The 25,930-nt window shown below is 37.5% G+C and overlaps 2 protein-coding genes across 2 annotated transcripts; both read right to left on the bottom strand.

Moving 5' to 3' along the window:
• On the bottom strand, window positions 1–2,099 carry LOC145785618 (hyaluronidase-2-like). Its single transcript, XM_082597293.1, has one exon. The coding sequence runs from the start codon at window positions 1,995–1,997 to the stop codon at window positions 948–950; it is 1,050 nt and encodes a 349-aa protein (XP_082453419.1). The 5' UTR covers window positions 1,998–2,099; the 3' UTR covers window positions 1–947.
• A 12,953-nt stretch (window positions 2,100–15,052) lies between these two features.
• LOC145785402 (NSFL1 cofactor p47-like) lies at window positions 15,053–25,526 on the bottom strand. The gene is made up of 9 exons (XM_082597060.1): window positions 25,361–25,526; window positions 24,871–24,925; window positions 23,979–24,165; window positions 22,441–22,540; window positions 21,293–21,457; window positions 20,761–20,870; window positions 19,047–19,184; window positions 16,720–16,893; window positions 15,053–16,553 (listed from the first exon to the last, which is right to left on the bottom strand). The coding sequence occupies exons 1-9, from the start codon at window positions 25,460–25,462 to the stop codon at window positions 16,391–16,393; spliced, it is 1,194 nt and encodes a 397-aa protein (XP_082453186.1). The 5' UTR covers window positions 25,463–25,526; the 3' UTR covers window positions 15,053–16,390.
• Window positions 25,527–25,930: the final 404 nt, after the last annotated feature.

The raw sequence follows: 25,930 nt of genomic DNA, 5'->3' as shown, positions 1-25,930 counted from the left end.
TGGAATACAAACAAAAGTACATTTTAAATGGTGGCCAGTCATATTACAATATTCTATGAAGAATGAATAGTTGCAAAAATCAGGGGATCAGCAGGCCTAGTCAGTGCATTCTGACACAGATGACCTGTAATATCTCACTGTAAGGCTATTGGCACAAATTCTAATGTATCTATTGATACCAGCAGCAAACAGATGTATTGATACTACCAGCAAACAGATGTTGTTGTTTGCTGGTAGTGAATTCCCACCACAGTTTTTTCACAAGACACTTGTTGTGTCACAAAAATGATTCAACGAATATTTGAGTCAAAAAATAAAAAGCTATATATACATGAACAAAACAATTATGTAACCTATAAGTGAAAGTAAGACAATGTGATAATGAAGAAAGCACAACAGCATATTGAATATTGATTGTTATACAAAAATCATGAAATTGCACAGTTTATCATACATTGTAGAAATAAACGTCACTCTGCTACACATTACACAGTTGTTCTTTTTAGTAAAAGTTTTCCTTTTTTTTATTGGTGCTTTTTACTATTTCTCAATTTTTAATTCAGAATAGACAAAGCTGATATTTGTGTAATTAGGTGTTGGATAATAATTTCTTTTATTCCATTAAGATTGAAAACTACAAATACAAAATACTCTATACAAAATACTCTGGATCAAAGCTTTGTCTTGTATTGTGTAAACCACAACAAAATTTCAAGGGAAAATAAATATAGCACTAACAGAACTCCAAATAACACTGTCAAATTATAAATTATGATGCTTTTGAATCTTGTGCTTTCAATGCTGGCTATGTACATTGTACAGGTAGCAATTTGCGCAATGCGCAACCTTTATTAACATAGTTTTATTTCAGAGATCAAATGTTAATGATCAGAAACCAAGGAATAAACACATTGATTTACAAAAATATTTTTACATGTTTGGGCTTGTCAATAATAATATTGGCATGATTTTCCAGAATAACCCACATAGCATTGACAAATAATTGTGTGCTCATAAAACGAGGTACAAGTTTGCTTTAAAAACAACTCAAAAAGATGTGGTAAGTTTTGGGAAAAGCCTGAAAATGTTGATTGAATCAAAACACATCGTCCATTTCCATTGCACATGTCAATGCTGCATTTTCTTGCACTATCAGAAGCCAGCTTAAGATAAGGGCCTAATGTTGTTTCAACATAATGTTTCAACTGACTACAACTTTCAAAAGAGCCAGCTATTGCAGGACCCCAAATTACTACTCCAGATGCACCGAGCATAGCTGCAACACCTGAAGTATCTATAACATCTTTGTAACTCAAAAACTCTTTACCTAATCTATAGAACAGGTTATTGTATACAAAAATAGGTATACTTATTTTTCCCGGCCTATTTTGATCAACTCTTATTGCTTCCTTGATACGATTTGCTGTATAATTGGCAGCAACATTTTTATTTTTAAACCAATTGCTTAAATATGTAGATGGATATAAAGCAGAGCTTGCGTCAAATAGCCATTCAATTTCATCATTGGCTTTCATTATACTTGCACGACATGTTAGATTGGCTAGAGTTTTACCATAGTTGTAGCAATCAGGGTATAAATAATATCCCCATTTAGCTTTAGGCCTTAAAAAAACACCCAGTTGTAAAGTTTTTAATACGTATGCTTTTGCAGCTTTTTCAAATTCTATTTTAGCCTGTGCAACCACTTTGTCTTTTTTCCAAGTTGGATGTTCTTTCTTGACTTTTTCAATAGAAGCATCACAGTATATTAAACCCTCACCAAAATTATTAAAATTCCATAATGGTCTCCAAGATTCCCAATCTATGACAGCCAATCCCTGGTAATTTTTATCTGGTAAATATTTTTCAATGTCACTTTTGACTTTTTCGAGGTGAGCTGTTAAGTTTCCAAGTTGAGGAATTCCCCCATTAATAGCATGGCCACTTGAATCAAAATATGGGTATAATCCGATCATTCCAATGTAAAATATCACCATGTTATCCCCAAACCTTGCCTGATTATGATTATTAATTATGTCGAATGATGATAAATCAATTGTTATGTTAAACTGTGTGATGCAGTTTTCAGTATTCACATTCCATACACTGATGAAAGGTCGATTGGGTAGAATAGGGTAGTAAATATTTGGTTTTATAGTCTTTTCCATAAAATTGTGTAAGTTAGCTGCAGTGTACTTTGAAAAAGGAACAAAAATAAAATATAGTACAAAATATTTCATCTTAAATTTGATTAGAAACATTGCTGTCACAAAAATAAAGCAAGCTGATCATAAAGCCTTGGAGTATAGCCTCTTCATAGATCAATCCTAAAAATCATAGACAGACAATCGATAACAGACAACTGTCAATCAGAGTTTGAAACTAAAATTCATGAGGCACTCCAAATAAAGCAGCACAACCCCAGGCTCAATAAACAATTATTCGCTGGAGGGGCATCTTTTTTGTTGAATATGTATTAGCTTACATTTATTTTATGTTATTTTGTCCGCTCACTATCTTGTCTCATGACCACACTCCCGCATAATTATGACAGATTGCTACCACCTTTTGTGTTTGTTCGTCAGTTGTTGCTTGTACGCAGGTCAGTGCAGTTTTATTGAATTTCAGTCATTTATTATTAACATTTCACAAATAATCGTTTTGTTTAGATGAATTAAGATATTTTCCTGAAGAGGGCAGAAAGTTTTGCCGAAAACGTTTGAAATTATGTATCTATTTCATTTCTGTATTAATTTTGAATTATGCAATTCAATGTTATTAAGTTGTTATCGATTGCCTGTCTATGGTTTTTAAAAAGTACCTCTCTACCAAAGCTATACAATTTTAAAAATGGTTAAGAGAGACTAAAGAAAATATGCATTAGGCTATAAAAGACACGCTGCATGAAGAAAAATGCTTCCTAACATTTCTTCAACCTTAATAACAAACAGAAACAAGACTAACTTTAGAACAACCCAGTCCACAGACTGAAAGTTAGTGGACCATCATAGTTCCTTCCCGCAGGAACAAACACAAGAATAAAAGAAAATATTTAACTGACTCTAAACCAAGGGTCTCAAACACGCGGCTTGCGGGCCGCATGCGGCCCTCAAGGACTTTTGGTGCGGCCCGCGATGCATTTTTAAACTTTGAAATAAATCATAATCACAGTACATATTGTTCTATATAGAAAGATAAAATGCTCAAAAAACCTGAAAATGCCCATCAAACTTCAGACGACTTTTTAACACTACTGTCGTGCCATTTTTGCGTACGGGAAACTCGTATTGTTACATCTCAATCACATTGCTTATTCACTCATTGTGTCATAATTGCAATAGTAACTTTGGTACTTGCTGTTCAAAGTCAATTCTTCAACAGTTTAGTTTTTTCCACATTTTTGAAAGTTGATTGCAAGATTTTAGCTCTCCAAGTCCGTCGCTTTGTTTACGTTTTTTCTGTTTTTTTTTCGTTTTTTTTTTTGCGTTAGTACAGTGTTTTTCTATCTCTTTGTTCTTACTAATTTTTCTTGCGATTTAACGTTCTTGGTGTGTTCTTACTACTGTACAGTATCTTTTTTATTGCGTTTTCACTGTGTTATTTTGTTTATTGGTTTGTTTTGAATCTTTACCCTCAGACTAACAAAGCCTTGATAGGTTATTCCTGGTAGTTTCGCATACTTGTAGAGGCTTTTGACGCAGGCCCGGTTGCCGAGATTGGCAGAGTAAAGTTTTTTGATTGTTGAAGTGTTGTTGTCAGGAATTATTCCATCCATTAGGTACCGCTGAATGGAGAGCAGTTCTGAAATGTGATGCTCAAGTGCACACCCTGAGAGCCGAACCAGTGCCGCTTGATCTTAAGTGGAGCGCATAACCACTGAGCTAATGGAGAGACAATTGACTTCTTATTGTGTGGTGCGGCCCTCGAGTCTATTTACAAGTGTTCATTTGGCCCTCAGAGCAATTTGAGTTTGAGACCCTTGCTCTAAACCAGCGTTTCTTAACCTTTTCTGACTTTAGCACCCCTGTAACTAGGCCTGAACAGCCTAGCACCCCCTAACTATCGTTAACATACGACTACTACAGTGCCGGACAAAAGTGTAGTAGAGGCGGAAATTTTGACATGCTTGCAGATCGCTGGCGATATATTTTGTAATGAAGTCTCTTGTCGTCTAACAAACTGTGCTGTTGTTTTAACGAAGTTGATTCAGAATTTGATATTTCACTTTCATTCACCAACAGAAATTCAATTAGAACCAGTGATGTACTCGCATACAAAAAATATTGACGCCTTCAGCGTAAACGCAAACGTTCGAAAAACATACGCCGTATGCGTCAACGTAACTTCAACTTGTAAAAAAAGTTGGCGGCGTCAGCGCATAACTAGCGTAAACTCATTTTGATTGCTAGGTGCCAAACATTCACACGGTATAAACCACTCGAAGCAAACAAGTTTTATTTTGAATTTCCACGAAGAAACACAAGCATCTGAAACTGTTCATCTGACATTTTGCTGCGTTTTGGTTTCAATATGTCTTTGCCCATTGAAAACATTCCTTCAACTTATTCAAAATCTGGAAAGTTTGATAAAAAAAAATACAAACAACAGCTAAGACATTAAAAAGTATGCGTTGAGGCTATGCGCTAAAAAAACGCGAAAACTTTACGGCGTAGCCTCAAGCGACAACTATCCAAAAACATGTGGCCGCAAGCGTTAGCGTAAACAAAAAGTCTACGCCGCAAGTATGCGGCGTAGAATTTGCGGCGTATAGGCTACGTACATCTCCGATTATAACCATATGTAAGTGAATCAACTCTATTAATACAACAGCACAGTTTGTTAGACGACAAGAAACCTCACTACAAAATATACCGCCAGCGATCAAAACCATGTCAAAATTTTGGCCCCGCCATTAACCTTTGGCGAAGGAAAGCGATGTACAAATTCATCATTTTGTTTATTCTCCAAAACTACTCTTCAGGGGTACATAGGTCCTAATAAACCAAAATTTGTGTGTTTCAATGCGTGCAATTCACGCATGCGGTAGCCACGCGGGTAAAAACGCATGGTGAGGTTATGTAGGTGAATACAAAACTGCAGGTACGCACCCACCAGGTAAGTTCGCACAATCTACTCAGGATCAAGTTGCGTACTTGACTGGGAGCTGACTACAATAACAGCAAACCATGTAGGCTACTTCGAAACAGCAATCATTGATATAACAACTACTGATACTGGCAGAAAGACGAAAAAATGCAGAAAAGTAAAATGGCATTTTTTGATATTATACAGCATGCATTTAGCACCCCCTACAGTCTATTCCAGCACCCCCAGGGGGTGCTAGCACCCCCGGTTAAGAAACGCTGCTCTAAACCGATGCAGGCTGCACTAAATGTATAATTCTAAAGTGTTATAAAGACAAGCCTAAATGTTTCTGTGGCATAATTTTATACCCTGTTTTCAACCTTTGATATGCTGCAAAAACGTTTGAATCATTAATCATCCTGTGAATATCCGGTGCTCTTGCACAAGACGCCCTGTTGGTCAACCGGAAAAAATGATGACGTCACACATATTGGAATAGACTATTATGAAAGAGGAAGAGCGGGGTGGAAATGCACTGAAACACACCGGAAAGAAATTGTCTCCCATTTATTGATTTGTTGTTCAATTTCAACAAATTTGCTATCGTAGGAAAGCACAAGCATAGATCTAACCAACTAAGTTAATACCAAGTCCCAAAATACTACTAGCTTCATCTAGTGGTCACCTAAACTTGACCATCAAAACTTCAACCAAAACTTCACCAAAACTTCATTTTAAATGATAAACAATCTAAATCAAATCCAATTAAAAGAACATGTTACTGTGTATTGAAGTACTAACTTTCATTTTTATATCTTATTTAATATGCGAGCAATCGTTGTTCGAAGACAGCCCCCCAACGAAGCTTTTGCCCAATGCATTTCAATGACGAATCGATCGTCTTTCAGTTCACGCCCTATGTGATCACGATAATTAATTGTCTCCCATTTATTCATTTCTTGCTCAATTTCAACAGATTTGCTATCGTTGAAAAGCAGAAGCATAGATCTAACCAACTAAGTTAATATCAAGTCCCAAAATACTTCTAGCTTCATCTAGTGGCCACCTAAACTTGACCAAATTCAAACCATTATCAAAAGTTTATTTGCAATGATAAAAACATTTTAACGACAACCAATTAAAAGAACATATTACTGTTTATTGAAGGGCTAACTTTCATTTTTATATCTTATTCAATATGCGAGCAATCGTTGTTCGAAGACAGCCCCCCAACGAAGCTTTTGCCCAATGCATTTCAATGGCGAATCGATCGTCTTTCAGTTCACGCCCTGCGTGTTCACGATAATTAATTGTCTCCCATTTATTTATTTCTTGCTCAATTTCAACAGATTTGCTATCGTTGAAAAGCACAGGCATAGATCTAACCAACTAAGTTAATATCAAGTTCCAAAATACTACTAGCTCCATCTAGTGGCCACCTAAACTTGACCAAATGCAAACCATCACCAAAACTTCATTTTAAATGATAAACAATCTAAATCAAATCCAATTAAAAGAACATGTTACTGTTTATTGAAGTGTTAACTTTCATTTTTATATCTTATTGAATATGCGCGCAATCGTTGTTCGAAGACAGCCTCCCAACGAAGCTTTTGCCCAATGCATTTCAATGGCGAATCGATCGTCTTTCAGTTCACGCCCTGCTTGTTCACGATAATTAATTGTCTCCCATTTATTCATTTCTTGCTCAATTTCAACAGATTTGCTATCGTTGAAAAGCACAAGTATAGATCTAACCAACTAAGTTAATATCAAGTCCCAAAATACTACTAGCTCCATCTAGTGGCCACCTAAACTTGACCAAATTCAAACCATTATCAAAAGTTTATTTGCAATGATAAAAACATTTAACGACAACCAATTAAAAGAACATATTACTGTTTATTGAAGTGTTAACTTTCATTTTTATATCTTATTTAATATATGAGCAATCGTTGTTCGAAGACAGCCCCCCAACGAAGCTTTTGCCCAATGCATTTCAATGGCGAATCGATCGTCTTTCAGTTCACGCCCTGCTTGTTCACGATAATTAATTGTCTCCCATTTATTCATTTCTTGCTCAATTTCAACAGATTTGCTATCGTTGAAAAGCACAAGCATATATCTAACCAACTAAGTTAATATCAAGTCCCAAAATACTACTAGCTCCATCTAGTGGCCACCTAAACTTGACCAAATTCAAACCATTATCAAAAGTTTATTTGCAATGATAAAAACATTTAACGACAATCAATTAAAAGAACATATTACTGTTTATTGAAGTGTTAACTTTCATTTTTATATCTTATTTAATATGCGAGCAATCGTTGTTCGAAGACAGCCCCCCAACGAAGCTTTTGCCCAATGCATTTCAATGGCGAATCGATCGTCTTTCAGTTCACGCCCTGCGTGTTCACGATAATTAATTGTCTCCCATTTATTCATTTCTTGCTCAATTTCAACAGATTTGCTATCGTTGAAAAGCACAGGCATAGATCTAACCAACTAAGTTAATATCAAGTCCCAAAATACTACTAGCTCCATCTAGTGGCCACCTAAACTTGACCAAATTCAAACCATTATCAAAAATTTATTTGCAATGATAAAAACATTAAACGACAACCATTTAAAAGAATATGTTACTGTTTATTGAAGCGCAAAATTTCATTTTTATACCTCATTGAATATATGAGCAATCGTTGTTCGAAGACAGCCTCCCAACGAAGCTTTTGCACAATGCATTTCAATGACGAATCGATCGTCTTTTTGGATTCGCATTGCGTGTTCACGATAATTAATTGTCTCCCATTTATATTGAAAAAATGCTAAAGTCATAGAAAGGATTAGGATCAGGCACACAAATAGCCTAATTGGTGGTGTAATGGCTTGTCCGAATCAAGTAATGTAACAAACATTGATAAATAGGAAAGCGATGTGTGCTCTAGAGCGGTGTAGAACTTTGATCTTTTGTGAGGTCGTGGAAGAATTCTTGTCACTCGGCCCGCAGTCGACATCAACTGGAAAAGTTCGGTTGAGGAAGCAAGTGATGTCAGCTCCAAGTGCAGGAACCAGAAAATTGTTCCTATTTGGATGGAGAAACTTCTGCAAATATTAAAAAGAAACAACAACCAGCGATACAGTGGGTGCGGATACTTATGTTTTGTTCAATGCTTAGCCAAATAATTTTTTCACAACACATAGGCTAAGCCGAATAAACCTAGGCTTAAATATGGATCAAAGGTAAGTAACGAAACCGTAATGAAATGACTTGGGCTTGCATTCTCGTGTTCTTTCATAACCACATGAAGTCATTTTCCCAAAGGCATCCGTGTGTGTAAACAAAATGATTCATAGGTCGAAACCTTAAACGTTGACACACAAAAATCATGTTACAAACGTAACTTTTATTAAGTTAAAAAAATAATTTTGTTTCATGCGACATTGCACTTTTGTTAGCCTAGTTTGTTTGTAATAGAATAAACATCACAAAGTATGTGGGCAGCAACTCTTTTTTATCATTAGGTAGCCCTGAAAAGGGCTGTTTTTTGGCAAATGGACGATGTGGCGGCTACAGTAATGGGTAGGACTCCCTTATGGCGCGGAGAACTTCCGGAAAATGTCGTCCCCGTGGAAACTGATGTCGCCACATAAATTCATCAAGATACCCAGGTATCATGTGTCTTGTGGTGCCACCCATTCTTTTAAATTTCCGTTTACAATTCAACCACAGGTTTTCAATGTGGTTCGTATGAACCCCTGTGGCCGAAACATAATGATGGTGATGGTTGACGGTTTGGTGGCGATATCCAAGATCTAAAAACATACGAAAGCAACTTTAAATAAATTTCAGCGTAAAATGCTTGCTGCAATGGTTTCCAAATAGAAATAACAAAAACATGTTAAATTGGTAAATTTATTTTTAATGGATGCATAATTCTTTTGACATGAGCCATCGTGCTTTTTGAAAAGGAGCTGTGCAATTAAGTGGCGAGGTCAGTTGATTGTTTTTTCTGCTCCCAAAGTAGCCTAACTTTAAATCAGTGTTTCTCAACCTTTTTTGGCCCAAAGCCCCCTTTATGAACTGGCAAAATTTTACCGCCTCCCAACAAAAACGATTAATTATGAAAAGCGAATATAAAACAATAAATATTATTTATTCTACAAAAAGTGCTCAATGCCAAGCAAAAAGACAAGCAGAGCGATATAATTATATCAAATATAGTTACCAGTCTCTAAAACCCTTACAGCCTGTTTTACCCTAAAAAGGGGATCATCAGAAGGTCCTTATTCAAATAGAATTATATTTCTATTAGAATAAGGACCTTTTGATGATCCCCTTTTAGGGTGAAACAGGCTGTAAGGGTTTTAGAGACTAGTAACTATATTTGATGAAAAGCAATATATGTTTGCGAGCATGAAAATAGTATAGGCCTACTGGTAGTCAGTGTGAACCTTGGGCTTGGTGAGAAAGTGTCAGTTTCTTTACATCCGGTGTAAAGCCAGTGAGAAACATTCGAAGATCACCTCTTATGGATATGTCAAGTGGGATTCGCTGTTTGGTATGTAGCAGAACAACATGAATCCCTTTTCCACCAGGTATGAGGTAGGAAATGCTACCACGTAGATACGTGCTCTTTGACAAAATCGTTACGCTGGGCGGTAGATGGGTTAAACCAAAATGCACCCTAGTAATCAAAACGCCCCCTTAATCCGAAGTGATCATACCGCCCCCCTGCAAAATCAAAAACGCCCCCTGGGGGGCGGTACCGCCCACGTTGAGAACCACTGCTTTAAATGGTTAACTGTTGTTAACAGTTTCTACACTATGAATAAGTTGTATCAAGTGGGACTTGGCATGACAGTTTAAGCCATATGGTTGGGTCTGATGCTATCACAACAGAAAAGTACACATTGTACTGTGATATGTCTTCAGACAAGCTAAACACAAACTGGTGGTTGAATGACCAATGGGACTGTGCAAGCAATCAATTTTGGGACATATTCTTAGGTTATTTTAAGGCTGAAAGGAATTTTTTTCACTTAAAAAGTATTTTTCGCTAGGGATGTAGATAAGAGCTACTGCTTTATTTTTGTACAATCTTGAAAAGCCTTATTACACTAGACTTTGCTATAGATCATGGCAAAAGTATATACCTTTTTAGATTTCAATTCATTGAACCTTTAAAGTGTCTTATTTTATCATGTCTGAAAAGAAAAGCGGGTCTATTTATTGATGAAAACCAAGAAAACAAGTTCTGCTTCTTCTCTTGAGTCTCTTTCATTCCATCATACCCTTGACAATCAATTGATGTATTTAGCAAAGTGTCCCCTGGCACATAGACCCTTGTCCCATTGATCATGTATGTAAGCAACCTATGGGACAGTTGTCTGACACTTTTTAATGATGAAAAAAAAACGATAAAGAATATTAGCCTACAGTCATCACTGTTTTGATTTCATGTTATGAAACAATGACTAAACTTTGCAATAAAATTGCTTTAGTTCATGATTTGCTTTAAAATAACGTTTTATTAGAAATAATGTCATATTCGTCCCATAGGTGCCACATCTCCCCTACATATTTTTACTCTCAGTACACCTAGTCTACACAAATGTTTAATCTACATGCATTTTATGTACTTCAGTTGCTTTGTTTGCTTTGTAATCCAAGCTCAAGCATATTACGACGAAAAATGCTGCATTGGTAACAGTTCAAGTTTAGGTGGCCACTAGATGGAGCTAGTAGTATTTTGGGATTTGATATTAACTTAGTTGGTTAGATCTATGCTTGTGCTTTTCAACGGTAACAAATCTGTTGAAATTGAGCAAGAAATGAATAAATGGGAGACAATTAATTATCGTGAACAAGCAGGGCGTGAACTGAAAGACGATCGATTCGCCATTGAAATGCATTGGGAAAAAGCTTCGTTGGGGGGCTGTCTTCGAACAACGATTGCTCATATATTCAATAAGATATAAAAATGAAGGTTAGCCCTTCAATAAACAGTAATATGTTCTTTTAATTGGTTGTCGTTAAATGTTTTTATCATTGCAAATAAACTTTTGATAATGGTTTGAATTTGGTCAAGTTTAGGTGGCCACTAGATGGAGCTAGTAGTATTTTGGGACTTGATATTAACTTAGTTAGTTAGATCTATGCTTGTGCTTTTCAACGATAGCAAATCTGTTGAAATTGAGCAAGAAATGAACAAATGGGAGACAATTAATTATCGTGAACACGCAGGGCGTGAACTGAAAGACGATCGATTCGCCATTGAAATGCATTGGGAAAAAGCTTCGTTGGGGGGCTGTCTTCGAACAACGATTGCTCCTATATTAAATAAGATATAAAAATGAAGGTTAGCCCTTCAATAAACAGTGACATGTTCTTTTAATTGGTTGTCGTTAAAATGTTTTTATCATTGCAAATAAACTTTTGATAATGGTTTGAATTTGGTCAAGTTTAGGTGGCCACTAGATGAAGCTAGAAGTATTTTGGGACTTGATATTAACTTAGTTGGTTAGATCTATGCTTGTGCTTTTCAACGATAGCAAATCTGTTGAAATTGAGCAAGAAATGAATAAATGGGAGACAATTAATTATCGTGATCACATAGGGCGTGAACTGAAAGACGATCGATTCGTCATTGAAATGCATTGGGCAAAAGCTTCGTTGGGGGGCTGTCTTCGAACAACGATTGCTCGCATATTAAATAAGATATAAAAATGAAGGTTAGTACTTCAATACACAGTAACATGTTCTTTTAATTGGATTTGATTTAGATTGTTTATCATTTAAAATGAAGTTTTGGTGAAGTTTTGGTTGAAGTTTTGATGGTCAAGTTTAGGTGACCACTAGATGGAGCTAGTAGTATTTTGGGACTTGGTATTAACTTAGTTGGTTAGATCTATGCTTGTGCTTTCCTACGATAGCAAATTTGTTGAAATTGAACAACAAATCAATAAATGGGAGACAATTTCTTTCCGGTGTGTTTCAGTGCATTTCCACCCCGCTCTTCCTCTTTCATAATAGTCTATTCCAATATGTGTGACGTCATCATTTTTTCCGATTGACCAACAGGGCGTCTTGTGCAAGAGCACCTGAATATCTCTGGTTTCTCCGGTGGAGTATTTGATGCTTGAACGCCAGGGCTTCCACAATTTCATTTTCTATTTACTTATCAGTCATCACCAAGTAAATACTTCCTCTTATTTCCTCATTTTGGAAACTAAATTTCTCCCGAAATTTTTTCTCACACAATATTTGAACTATTGACCGAAAAAATAGGTTATTATTTGACAAAACCAGGCCAAAACTTTGAAAGTACAAACATACCAATGTCAGGTAGCCTACAGTATAGCATCCAAGTTCCATAACTATACTGTGAGAATGATGATAAAACACGTCTTAAAGAATTAAATTTGAAAAAAAATAATTTGTATTTCAATTTCATGCTATTACTTATTTCATTGAGTAGCCTAGGCTATTTTTATACAGCCACGTAGCAGTGAGACAAGTAGAAAATTCGTACAAAACTGCTTTGTTTCAACACAAAACTTGTTTCATTTAATTGATTGGTTGTTTCTTTATCCTCGACTGGGAAATCTTTCTTTGAGAGCTTAACCCTGGGGGTTAATTATGCATACTTGTAGAGGATTTGAACCACTGATGCAGGCCCGGTCACCGAGATTGACAAATGGAAGTTTTCCGGTTGTTGAAATGTTGTTGTCGTGTAATTGGTTTGGTTTGGTTGGTTTTGAATCTTTATCCTCGGACTGACAAAGCCTTGATAGGTTATTCCTGGTACTTGTTCGCATACTTGTAGAGGCACTTGACGCAGGGCCGGTTACCGAGATTGGCAGAGTGAAGTTTTCCGATTGTTGAAGTCTTGTTGCCGAGAAATTATTCCATTCACTAGGTGCCGCTGAATGGAGAGCAGTCCTGAAACGCGTTGCTCAAACGCACACCCCGAGAGTCGAACCAGCGTCGTGTGATCTTGAGCCCGGCGCGTAACCACTGAGCTATCGGGGCGGACATAATTATTTGATCCATAATCCATTAGATGCCACTGGATGGATAGCAGTCCTTAGAATGCATTGCTCAGGCGCGCACCCGGAGAGTCGAACCAGCGTTGCTTGATCTTCAAGCTTTTTTGTTGATAAATCTACGTGCTAACCAACCGAGCTTTTGAGATTTCAAATGCACTTTGTTACAAAAATTTGCTTTGGCCAACTAAGCAACAAACAGATTTAATAACTGATTTTATAGGTAGGCTATAGTTTTATTGTAATGGCAAGTCCGTGCAATTCTTTTCTAATATGTTTGAGGAATATGAAATATTTGTTTAGAACCAGGCCAATTAGAAAAGTCTAGTTTTCCTGTATTTCTAGCTACCGTACATAAAGAGCAAGAATTTTGTTGTTCGTCGATTTTACGCCTGATTTCCTTGTTTTTTTTAAATTTCCTCTTGCATCAATTTTGGCCCCAACAGCTCAGTTGGTTAGCGCGTGACTTTGTGAACAAAGAAGCTTCAAGATCGAGCGGCGCCGGCTTGATTCTAGGGGTGTGCGCTTGAGTAACGCATTCGAAGGAAAGCTCTCTATTCAGTGGCACCTAGTGGATAGAACAATTCCCGGCAACAACACTTTGATTTCACTGTTAATTTCGGAAACCAGCTCTGCGACAAAAGCCTCTACAGTCTTCAGGCATGCGAAACTAACAAGCTTGGTAAGCCCGATAAAGATTCAAAACCAAAGTCAGGTTTTCTCAAATGAGAAAATTTCCTCACTAGTGAAAGCCCTGTTTCAGCCGGAAAAACCTAGAACATCACACAACTCAGGCGAAACAGAAATTGAAAAAAGAAAACTAATTTTTTCAATTTCTGAAGGCTATTCTGAAAAAAGAATGGACCAAAATACCTCAAAGAGTTATTTGTGACTCTTGCAGGTCCCTTTCAAAGCGTCTCGGACTTGCTATCGACGCAAATGGCGGACACATTGAGAAAATTTTGTTTTTCCTTTTCCTTTTGTTTTTACTCAAAAATTGTTTGCCATTTGTTAAATACGGTTGTTTGAAGTTGCAAAGTTAATTATAGATGACCCTGTACCTATGATGCTACAATTTTACTTATTCTTCCGGTACTTATTCATATTTAACCTGTAAGTAAAAGGTATAAATGGGGAACATACAAATGTTCATTTTTGGTGGCGGGTTGAGGGGGCTTGAGCCCCCTTAGCCCAATGCTGGGTGCGCTATAGTGTTGTGCAATAGGTTGGTTGGTTTTGAATCTTCTGTTTCTTTAACTTTGCTACGTGTTGTCTCTATCTATAAAATCAATCTACGCTTCTCGTTCTAACACCAAACGGTACGTAATCCTTAGGAAAATACTGCTGTTAAATTTTTAGCTTAAATTTAGCCGATGGTTTTTAGGTTTATTTGTGGCATATTCAACGCGGAGATCACAAAATGTGAAGATGGGAGAGATTTCTAAGATGGAATGGAAGAAAATCTCAGGATGGAAGATGGAAAAAACGTCTTCTATTACATCCCATACCCTGGCATCCACCCTTAGTGATGTTTCAAAGTTAAGCATGTCCAAAATATTTGACAGGCCTAGACACAACACTGCCTTACCTACAGTATATGGAAATCTTATTGACGGTTAACTCTGTGTGAAATGTTTAAGTATTCAATTTGCAGTTTCTTCTGTTATTTTATCTTTTTAAATATGGTAGCTGTGTCTGAATGACTAAAGCACATGCGACGTTGGGAATTTGGAAAAAAAACAATGAGCTTTTACTTCACAACCCATTAGCTTGCAACGATCAACCATATCAGTTTTTGCATCAAGCTGAATAAATCACACCCACAGATTGCAGACTTCACGGTACAAAATGGCGATCCGCCCAGGAGCATCTCTTCTCAGTCAACTGGCCCTCTCTCAAAAACGTTGGGTAACCTCCGAACTAACATCACGTTTTTTTATTGAACTGCACGAAACAACAAAGTAGGCTATTTATTGCAACACAAAACATTACTTTGGCGTCACATTAACTTTTAGTTTCGATTTTAATGCTTACTTTTTAGAAAACAAAAAAACTGTAATCGCTATTTATGACTGGCCGGATAGAGTATTTCCCTTTCGTTTTCCACTCCCGGATGCAACTTTCCAAAAGCTACTGAAAAAAAATTCCCTACTTTGAAATTTGACCAATCAGAGTCGCGCTGCCCAGTACGGTAGGCACTTTAACATTTATCACTTTGTTTGGTAATAACTGCAGAAGAAAAAAAGAGCAAAAGCAGTGGTGGAAATCAAACCAACATCATTGAAATGACTACCATCGCCCTAACCCTCTGCGCCAAGTCAGCCGATGGCAAACCGCACGTTATTCAGTTGGGGTTTGCGCTTTTTTTATTCTTTCATGTTTAGTTGTTATGTGGTACAAGATTTCTGTTGAAAATGAGAGGAAGAATTTATACTAGTTGTGTGAGATCTGCAATGCTGTGCGGAAGTGAGACATGGTGCTTACGGGAAAACAAATTGGCGATTTTAAGAACTGAGAGAGCGATGGTGAGAGCAATGTGTGGTGTGAAGCTGATGGACAAAAGGAATACCGAAGAACTTATGAACTTGCTTGGGTTGAATGAGAATGTTGATAAGTTGGCGAAAGCGAATGGAGTGAGGTGGTATGGGCGTGTTTTGAGAAGGGATGAAGATATGATATTTTGAGACGAGCGCTGGAGTTACAAGTGGAGGGTCGTAGAAAACAAGGAAGACCCAAAAAACGTGGAAAAGGCAAGTTGAGGAGGAAAGCAGTAAGGTGGGCTTGACAAGAGAGGACGTGTTAGACAGATCGATGTGGAGGCAGGGTGTGAAGGCGATTGCGGCAATTGGAGGTGAATCCGGCCACCCTCGGTAACGGAGACATCACCGAATTAAAACTGGACTACTACCCTTTCGAAGTTTCAACATAGGGGATTTTTTATGGTACCTTTTGGAAAGTTGCCTCCCGGATACATAAACAAGTTTCCAAATAAACAGTAAAGAAATTTTACATTCCCTAAAAAATAACAGCAACTGCCTTCTACAAGATAAAAGGCATATGTTTGCAGCAGAAAAAATTCTAAATATTTTCCATTCGTTTAATGAGATAAGCACTATTTGATCTGTCAGGTGGGAATCTCAACCTGATATTTCCTTTGGAAACAAACCTTTAAATAAACACATTTCGGGCAAAAACCCCAAGGAAACAAAAAAATTCCTTTTTAAAGCAACCAGCAATTAAATGGATGGTGTCTTTCTCATCATACCAACTTTTGTACCACTTGTGCGTTTAAGAGTTTGGCATCACTTAAGCTGAGAGTTTCGTCTTTAAGTTCTTTGTTAGGAAAGGTGGTCAAGAAAATGAAAGCTCTTGAAGAAGCTTCGTGGTGTTCGCTGAGTAAGAATTTTCTGATGTCGGATATTCTAAATAAGAAATTAAACACTTGTTCCGATGTTGAAAATCAACAGGATTGTTGGAAAAGATCAACTTTAGCCTAAATATAACCAGAGGTTTGATGCAAATATAAAAAAGAAAACAGAAATTGTTAAGGAACGAAAGAATAACCACGAATACAGTTCCTCAACCAACCTGTGCGTCAAGTTGAATTCCTGCCTGATCCTCTTCCCGTCTGACAATCGGATCTGCAGCGTAGTTTTCGGTTTGCTGTCATCCACTAAGAGAGGAGGATCAACTGATGAGGATTTTTTTTCAAGAGGAGCGGATTCACCGACATTGCTGGTGGATGTACACGAAGGTGTCGGACTGGAACAAAAAAAACCAAAATCAATATTCACTTCTTTGACCATTGAAATCACAATGACAAGGAAGCATCGTGGGAAGAATATCTTGCCTAAATCCCTGGAGATGCACTTTGTTCTTTAACTGCTTTCTCGTTTACGATATAAATAAACCCTGCCATTTATTTTCAAATTAGCATCTTGGCATTTATCACAGAATCTATTCTGCTTTAGTAAATTTACCGTCTTTAATGAGTGAAATTTACCCCTGGTTGTGAAGCCTTATTTTATGGGAAAATTTCGTCTTCAAAGAGAAATTGACATACCGTCGTTACATTCGGCTAGCCCAAAAACCTTCTCAAAGATTAGAATTTCTTACCATTATAACGAAAGTAGAAAAACGTGAAGTGTAAAAAAAAGTACGCATTGACAATAATATCTGACTAAGAGTAATTCATAATCCATAGACTTTATGTTAATAGTTTTAATTTGTTTTTATTTGTGACCATCACAGGTCTAATGACATGTAAAAGCAACAAAACGCTAACATCAAGACGTGCTTGAGAGCGTAAAATGTCCGAAAAAAATATAGTCAATTCGGTCAAAATGTCCGAAAAATATATAGTCCAATCGGGTGTTGCACGGTTGAGTTTCGCTGATGAACGTTGAAGAAAGTTTTCTCAGATAAAACACGACAACGTTTCTCAGCGAAACTTAATGTTGTAGCTCATAGGCGCCTAACTATTTTTTTGGCCGTGGGGGCGAAAGCGTGTTTCATCAGCAGCAACGTAAATTCAGCAAAATGTCACGCAGATGGATGACATAATTATGTCGTCACACTAGGATTGCTTTTATTGCCACACTCGGAGTTATCGCTACGTTCGACCTACCGGTACCGTTAATTATTATAAACAACACTCGACCACTTCGGTTAAGCAAACACATGCCATGCGTCTGCGTAAACTAGCGGTTGATGGACTGCGACTCTTTAAGCTAAGCACAACATAAAGTTTAGCAACGAATTAGATTTATTACCATGAAATAAGAGACGAAAAGGTTTACTAAAAAGTAAAAGGTATACTGTAAATGGAATGACAATGTCTTGAAAATGGAATGCAAGTACTAACTTGATTATGCGCTTGAAAATGTACCTGTTGAAAGTAAAATCATTCACGTTTACATCAATTCAACAGCACGTCACCTTGAATAAATTTAGAAGTTGCTGACATCCGTAAACAGCTCTTGAAAAATAGTTACGGAGAGACGTTTGATTATAGCTCCCTTTTCACTACAATATCGCAACTTATGACTGACCTGCTTTCAACTTTATGGTTGACCTGTTTTCGTGTTGCAGATGAAACAAAAGATGCGCATATTCCCGCCTATGATCAGGTTTCTATGGCAACGGTCGTGTGTGCGCCATGCAGTTTGCGCGAGTCCGTTGTTGCGTTGATTATTCCGCATGTGCGCAATGCGGTTTGTACCAGCCCTTGTTGCGTTGGTTGGTGTTTACGTCGTGCCGAGACTTCAAGTTCATTTTCACAGCAAGCGGTTTACTGCCGCGACAATTCACTGCAGAGGTTTCGACTTTCGAAAGCAACATCGAGTCTGTTTGCAAGCGCGTAAAGCTAAACGCACGCTCGGTCTACGTAGTAAATTATGTTGTTTTTGGGTGCATTCAACATCTGATGACATTGAATCGACACAAAATGGTAGATTTTTGCTATGTCGCAGGCAACAAAATCAGTCATTTTTACATTGATTCAACGTCTGCAGATGTTAAATCAATGTAAAAATAACAGATTTTGTCTGGTGTGGAATTGTAGCAATGTAGCATCCTACTCGTTCTAGTGATTATTTATCGCGAAGCTGTTGCGGTTTGCATTCAAAAAATGTTGTCCTGCTGCCGATCGCTAGTTCATCTATTGTTTTATGTATCAATACAGCATAAAAAGTTGGCGCCTATGTTGTAGTAGGTCAGGAAGTGCAAATTTTGGTTTGTATCAGCTACTTGAAAGGAAATATTTTCCTCAGAAAAAATGATCGAAATAAATAAAAAATGACCGAATTTTTTCAAGTCATTTCGGACAAATGACCGAAAAGTGTCAGCGAAAAAAAAAACCCAGGAACGAAGTAACACAATTTGACATTTAATAGTTTGCTGAGTCAGCGAGATACCTTCCTAGCATGTGTCCTTGGCCGGTGAAAGGCTTCAGCTTCTTCTTCAGGGCTTTATATTCCTCTTGTCTTCGATCTTCCATGTCTACATGAACTTCTCCTCCTTTTGCATCCCGGATCAATTCTCGTGGAATCTCGCTGGAAAACAAAAATTATGTTGGAAGAACCATTTTTAATCAATGAAAATTAGAAGGCCAATCTTAAGGCTTGGGACATTTTGAACATACCAACTTGTGATTTGAAAAGATAGTTTCTTGCCGAAAACAAACTCTGAGGACTTGAAAATCCATTTGTGATCCAGATGTAGAGAATCCATCCAAGTAAAGTAAAAGATGTCACGGAGTCACCAGGGTGGACAATAGGGTGTTTCATTTTTTCCACACTTTCAAAATTGAAAACGTTTGTATTTGCGTATGATGGGATTTTGGACACTGATTTGAAAAATGTAAGCTGAGAGTGAGACCTATTTGGATAACTTGGAAAGTTCCGACTAAGACAAAACAAGGGCAGCTTTCCTATTCCTTCTTAAGTCTCTTAAGTCAGTAAGTCTCTTAAGTCTTAAGTCTCTTAAGAAGGAATAGGAAAGCTGCCCTTGTTTTGTCTTAGTCGGAACTTTCCAAGTTATCCAAATAGGTCTCACTCTCAGCTTTCATTATTTTTCCTTTTCTTAGCTTTGTAGTAGTAATGCAAGGCAAATTTGTAGCAACAGCTCCACTGACGGAAAAAATTAAACTTATAGCAACACCTTGTGTATACGAAATATCGTTTTTGTGATATAATTCGCTTTGCGGGGAAGATACAGCAATAAAGTCTCTTAAAAAGGTATAGGAAAGCGGCACTTCTGCGCATTTTGACACCAATTTCGTCTCTCTACCATGTTCCGTTACCGAGTTACGGGAAATCCCCATTTTCAGCCCCACACGAATTTCGACCACGCGGTGCCACATCTAAATGACGTCATAAAGGAATACAAATTACATTTTTCAAATCAGTGTCCAAAGTCCCATCATACGCAAACCAGAACGTTTTCAATTTCGAAAGTGTGGAAAAAATGAAACACCCTAGTGGACAACGTACTCCACGTCACACTTCCAGCTTCATCCCAACAAGCAAAGATTTTTTTCTGGAGTTAAGACGACGTGAAACAGCAACATTTCGGCAACAGGGGTGAATCAGATTTCACCACGCAAATCTAATGGACACGGATTGCTTCCAATGCTTTTCTATTGTGTTGGTCGATCCAGGTAATAATCACAGCAACTCATTAAACCGGCATTGCCTGTACATAGGAGTCTTCATCCAGAGAAGATTGTCTATGGGAGATTGACAGAGTGAAGTTTCCGTATATGGAAAAGTTGTGTTGCTTGTGAATTATGCCATTCACTGAGTGCTTTTAAGTTGAGAGCTGTCTTTGGAACACGCTGCTCAAGCGCACAACCTGAGAGTTAATCCAACTACTTGATCTTGCCGCTTCTGTTTTAACAAAGTCGATCGCTTATTCGCAGGAGCTATCGAGGCATTCATGTAAACATTATTTCACAAAACAAAGCAAATTGATTCAACGAAACCTGATTATAGTTTCTTACTGTTTATAATGGTCACTATAAAAACTAGATTTAAAAATCTATATTAACCTTATTGCTGCAGTTTTCAATGCTTTAAAAACATTTTTATGCTTTCTTTCAAAAGCTTCAATCGACATTCTTCTTCTCACCCTCTTTTGATGTTATTCAAGAACTCAGCATTCTCTGGATCGTGAAAATCTCTCAACGGCCCGTCATCCACTGTGAAGCCATTCGACCATAACCGAAGCATGACATTGACCTGGGACAAAGTTGTTGTCACGTGATCAGAACTACGTGTTTGAATTTGTGATGAGAACGAACAACTATATGACAGCCAACAAATCATCCCTTGCATTGATTCAACGTCAGCAGTGGTTAAATCAATGAAATAATGAATTGATTTGCTGGCTGAAATGAAGCACCGAAACTTTATGCAGAATCTTTCGCCGCTTTATAAGACTCTTATGTGATACAGTCATCACCATCATCATCAACCAATTTTGATTATACAGGCCATGAATTAATCCTCATGTCGAGGGTGTGGCCTGTCTGTCTGTCGAGAACGAAGTCTTCCCGTCCACATCTCGTGTTATTTATAAAACTAAAACCCACATTATTATTATTACTGAATGCTCTAGTCAATAAATGCAAAATCAAATTCTTTCATAGCTTTTTACGTACCGGTCCTCGTTCAGGGGGAGCCTCCTCACTCGGGATGAACTCTGGAGTTTCGCTGCTCTCCCCCAACTTATAACCACCCCCGCTAAAGTGCTTGGTGGCGGAATCTCCAGACTTCCCAGCCCTCTCCAAGCCGGCTTCAACCGCCTGTGCCCCGTGCTTCTTCGCCTTCAAAAACAAAATCAATAATGCAAAGAATTTGCTGGGTTAAAAAAAATAGTAAAAAAGAAGAGCTCTAAAACAGGTACCGGTAGCTGAAAAAAGCTGGAGAAAAATCAAACCAAACAGTAGTGCGTTCATGCGTAACCGTATAATTCATAGTTATCTTAATACTGCTGGAGGATGACGTCAAAGATGCGGGTATAATGAACCTTCAAGAGTAACAGTCAATCAAGCTTTGTATTTGTCGTCAGTAACATGAAATTATTTAGTGGTAACAGTTTAGCTACACGCAGACTTGTAGAAGGAGGTAGGTACACAGACAACTATCAGTGATCATCATCAACTCCTGCTAAGTCAATGTAAACTCGGGGGAACTTCACAAACCATTTAACTCCATAGGTTTTTTTTTCTGTCTGTTCGGTACTTTCAATACGCAAAGTTTGGCAATACTATGTACGGTTACCAAACAAAATCTTACGTATAAAACTCTTTAGATAAATACGAGCAATACCAACAAGCATTGTTCGGATCCTACACTGTCTAGTAAGCAGGGCTGTGGGGGTAGGACGAAAAATATATGACCTGATTCCTCGGTTTATAACTGGCCGACTCCAACTTCAGCTTTAGAGTTGTCAGATTTTGTTTTTATATTTTGATCCTTTTTCAAATTTTTTAAAATTTAATTTCACTTCAGTTGTGCTCGAAACTGAAACAGCGACTTTTACTAAAACTAACAAGAACAAACATTTTTATTTTCGAGAAAAGGTTTGAGCGCAATACGGAGAACAAAACACAATACTTTGAATAAAGACTGCAAACAAAATTTTTATTGTACATTGTATTGTATCAAGCCGGAGTCGGCCCTTTTCTTTAACGACTCCGATTCCTGACACGCCAAAATCCATGCGACTCCGACTCCACAGCCCTGCTAGTACGTAGTAACATACGTATCAACAAAATGGCAATCTTGGTATCTCATAGCGTCGTACCTCAGAAAAAAGGTTCTTCGCAATTTCTTCATTGCTTTGCTTCTTCCTCGGAGGACCAACAATCAATTCACCGCTGTGCTCGGAACCTCCGGCATAAAACCTTTGAAAAGATGATACAGTATTGCTGTTTTATATTAATAGTATGCAATATTAATAATTATAATATATTAATAACAATTAATAGTATTTATTGTATTGCTATTTTAAATATTCAGTGAATAGTTGAAACATTCAGTTTGAATTTAAGAGTTTATTGCATTACCACAATATATGCTGCAACCTGTAATAATTTAAACTTAAGGCAATAATGTAAAATTGAAAATAACTTCCAGGCATTCTTCAATTATGTCAACACGAAAGACTCAAGAGCTGAGGATAAAATAACGTCAAAGAAGAAAACGTAGTGAAAAGTTCCGTTGAGATCGTTACAGAAAATTATGCACGGAACTATTGCATGATGTGATCGAACCAGTTCTGAATCGGTTAAAGGATGTTTTGAAACATAACGCAGGCGCCTCCCAGCCGAGAAGTCGTTGAATGGCCCCCGAAACTATCGTGCCGATAGGCCATGTTTGGTTGCCGGCTTCCACAAGCCAGCATTTCTCCATTCCGTTGGTATTCGAAACGATTTTCTCTTCACACGCATTCGCAATCTTTTTTCACAAACAAGGCAAAGTATGAGCGTTGCTGTCCACCTATAAAAACTCGAAGACCTACTTGGGAAGAAGTACATTTAAATACAACTGCAAATATGTTTCTGGTCCTTGCTTGCTTGCTTTGTTCTTATCTGAGTGAACGCAAAAACACGATATCAATTAACGGACTTCTAAAAACACAATTTTTAACGGATTTTTTGTTTTGGCTGCCAGCGCGAGACTTTGGCCGTCGGGAAGAAGCTCTGGTAGGCCATGCTTAGTCGCCGGAAAAATAAGAGAGCTTAGAGGCCTGCAACGGATAATTTAGTGAATGAACATTTACTGATCTTGTCTTGAAACGAATTTAGCACATTGCTATGGGTTAACAATAAACGGATTGAAACCACAATTTTTGCAGAACTTTTGATCCACAATGGAATGAGACAAAATGGAATAAATTTTCTTCTTGGAAATAGAAAAGCCAAAACGTTCTTTTGTACCAAAAATCCGATTATAATATATTTTGTGTATATATTGTATACTGTAAGGCTTGTTAGCAGATCACTGTAGAAATAGCAGTGCAGAGACTGATAGTTGTTTTGCTAATAACCATATCTATTACCATCAAATAAATTCACTTTTCTTCGTATTCTGAAGTAACGTACCACTTCGTATTGACATACTTTTATAGACGTATCTGTTCCGTGTCCATTGAAAAATATGTCAAACGATAATTCGTACAAAAATACACTTTATTCGAAACGGTTTAAACCTGAGATTAAAGTCAATACCACATCATGATCCAAACCATTCATCTTATACCAAAATGATATGCTTCACATTTAACTATGCCACAAATACTAGTTTTTATGTTGAGTTCAATGTCATACTGATATACTGTACCTTTGACCTTCTTCTTCGCTGGAATTATCATCATCGTTGTTGAAATCTCGAATAGATCCAAATTTTGAAGCCTGAGTTGGCTTTTTGCTTCTTGTAGTTCTTCCTCCACTCTGAGCAGATGACTCTCGCGGTGGAGCAGGAGGAGCTAACTCTTCTTGGGCAGGGTGATACTCAACATCCATTTCGTCTTTAAAAAGACAGCCGTACATTGTGTGCAACTTGAATTGAATTAGGGCTTCTTTTAAATTGTAGACTACATCTGCTCTAAGGTATGTCTGTGGGAAAGTGCAGCGAATAAGACGCTTGCTTTCCAATCAATCAATTCTGGTTTAACTCCCAGCTCAAGCTGTTGTTGTAAAACATCGCTCACCTCTACCCAGGGTGCAATAAACTGGGTGGACGTAGCTGCCGAAGGCGGCCGAGAGAAAGCAAGGCCACCCTTGTGTCCTTAATGCCGAAGGCTTACTATAATAACAACTTTATCTTCTCATCTCCCAATACTTGGATTCAAGCATGGGACTCACCTTTAGTTTGTACAAAAACGCAAGAAAATCCAACAATATAAAAAAAAAAAAAACATTTTATTAATTAATAAATGGAATAAAAAGCGGCATCTAAAGGATGGAATAATTTCTCAGTAACAACATTTTAACAGTCAGAAACTTCACTGTCAATCTCGGTGACCGGGCCTGTGTCAGTGGTTCAAAGCATCTACAAATATGCAAAACTGCCAGTCACAAGCTCTTTAAGACGCTTTCCCAGTTCGAGGATAAAGAAAGATATAGGATAAAAATCAATCAAACAAGGAATGTTGTAGCAAATAAATTTCTAACTCAGTCTTAGTTTACATTTTTGCTACTAAGCAAAAGCTGATGTAGCCAATATAACTTACTATCTTGTTCAGTTGCGCCAGCAGAGGGATTATCATAGAAGCTGCTTAGTGCCACCTGTAAACAAAGATAGTAAAAATATTGCATTGTTTTTGAATCTGTAAAGCATTAATAGCAAGCTATGTTATGCAATCTAGACGAGTTAGAGGAATGAGCGTGAGAATAGCTCATAATCATGGCCTTCGACAGTGATCGACACAGCTGAGGGACGAGGGTGGCTGCTTTACCCGAAGACCTCCCAGGTCAATTCGCAGCCCCCTGTTGCAGAATACGAGGCATTCTACAGGACAGTTCGTTTTATTTAATACTGCTTTGTGAATGTGACTTTTCTAAATATGTACTTTTTTTTCTTTTTTTACAGTTGAGTTATTATACTTGCAACAAAAAATGAACCAATCCATCAATAATGTCAAACAATCCAAAAACTATAAATTCAAACTTTTAAAGTGATCAGGTGCAATCGTTACGATTTTGTGTTAACTACGAACTTACCGGAAGTTGCCACTGAGCACTTTCAAGGTAAAATCGAGCACGTTCTGCAGTAGTATCGGCTATTCCACGGAATTGTGCAATTAAATCTTCTTGTTCATCCATAACTCTATTGCTCTGCAGCTACACCAATTGTTACAAAAATATACGCTACTGAAAAAGTTTTTTTATCACTGCAAATCAGTTAATACAACCGTATATGAAATAAACAAAGAACTTTACATCAAGATATGAAAGAAATTTATGAACTTTTCGGCACGTAAATCACAATGCATGGCATTTAAATTAACTATCACAGTAACATAAAGCAACAAATGCCACTTTTTAAATATCTGCTGAGAAAAAAACATGCCAATGCAATCACTTGAGGGTCCACGTCTTTTAGGTACAGACAGTTAGGCGCCTGTCAAATAGGCGCGCATACTGTTGCGTCAGGATATTTAGGTGCGGAGCACTGTGGCGCCCGGTCATTTAGGTGCTATTCCTATTGCGGGATATGCCAACAAAACGTAGGAAGTATAGAGATGCACACGAAAGGCTGTTAACTTTGGTGAATCGCTTCAACGGGAGAAT

This window comes from Aplidium turbinatum, chromosome 16 (assembly GCF_918807975.1).
Source record: "Aplidium turbinatum chromosome 16, kaAplTurb1.1, whole genome shotgun sequence".
In the NCBI taxonomy this organism is placed as follows: Eukaryota; Metazoa; Chordata; class Ascidiacea; order Aplousobranchia; family Polyclinidae; genus Aplidium; species Aplidium turbinatum.
This window is presented reverse-complemented; position numbering and strand designations above follow the sequence as displayed.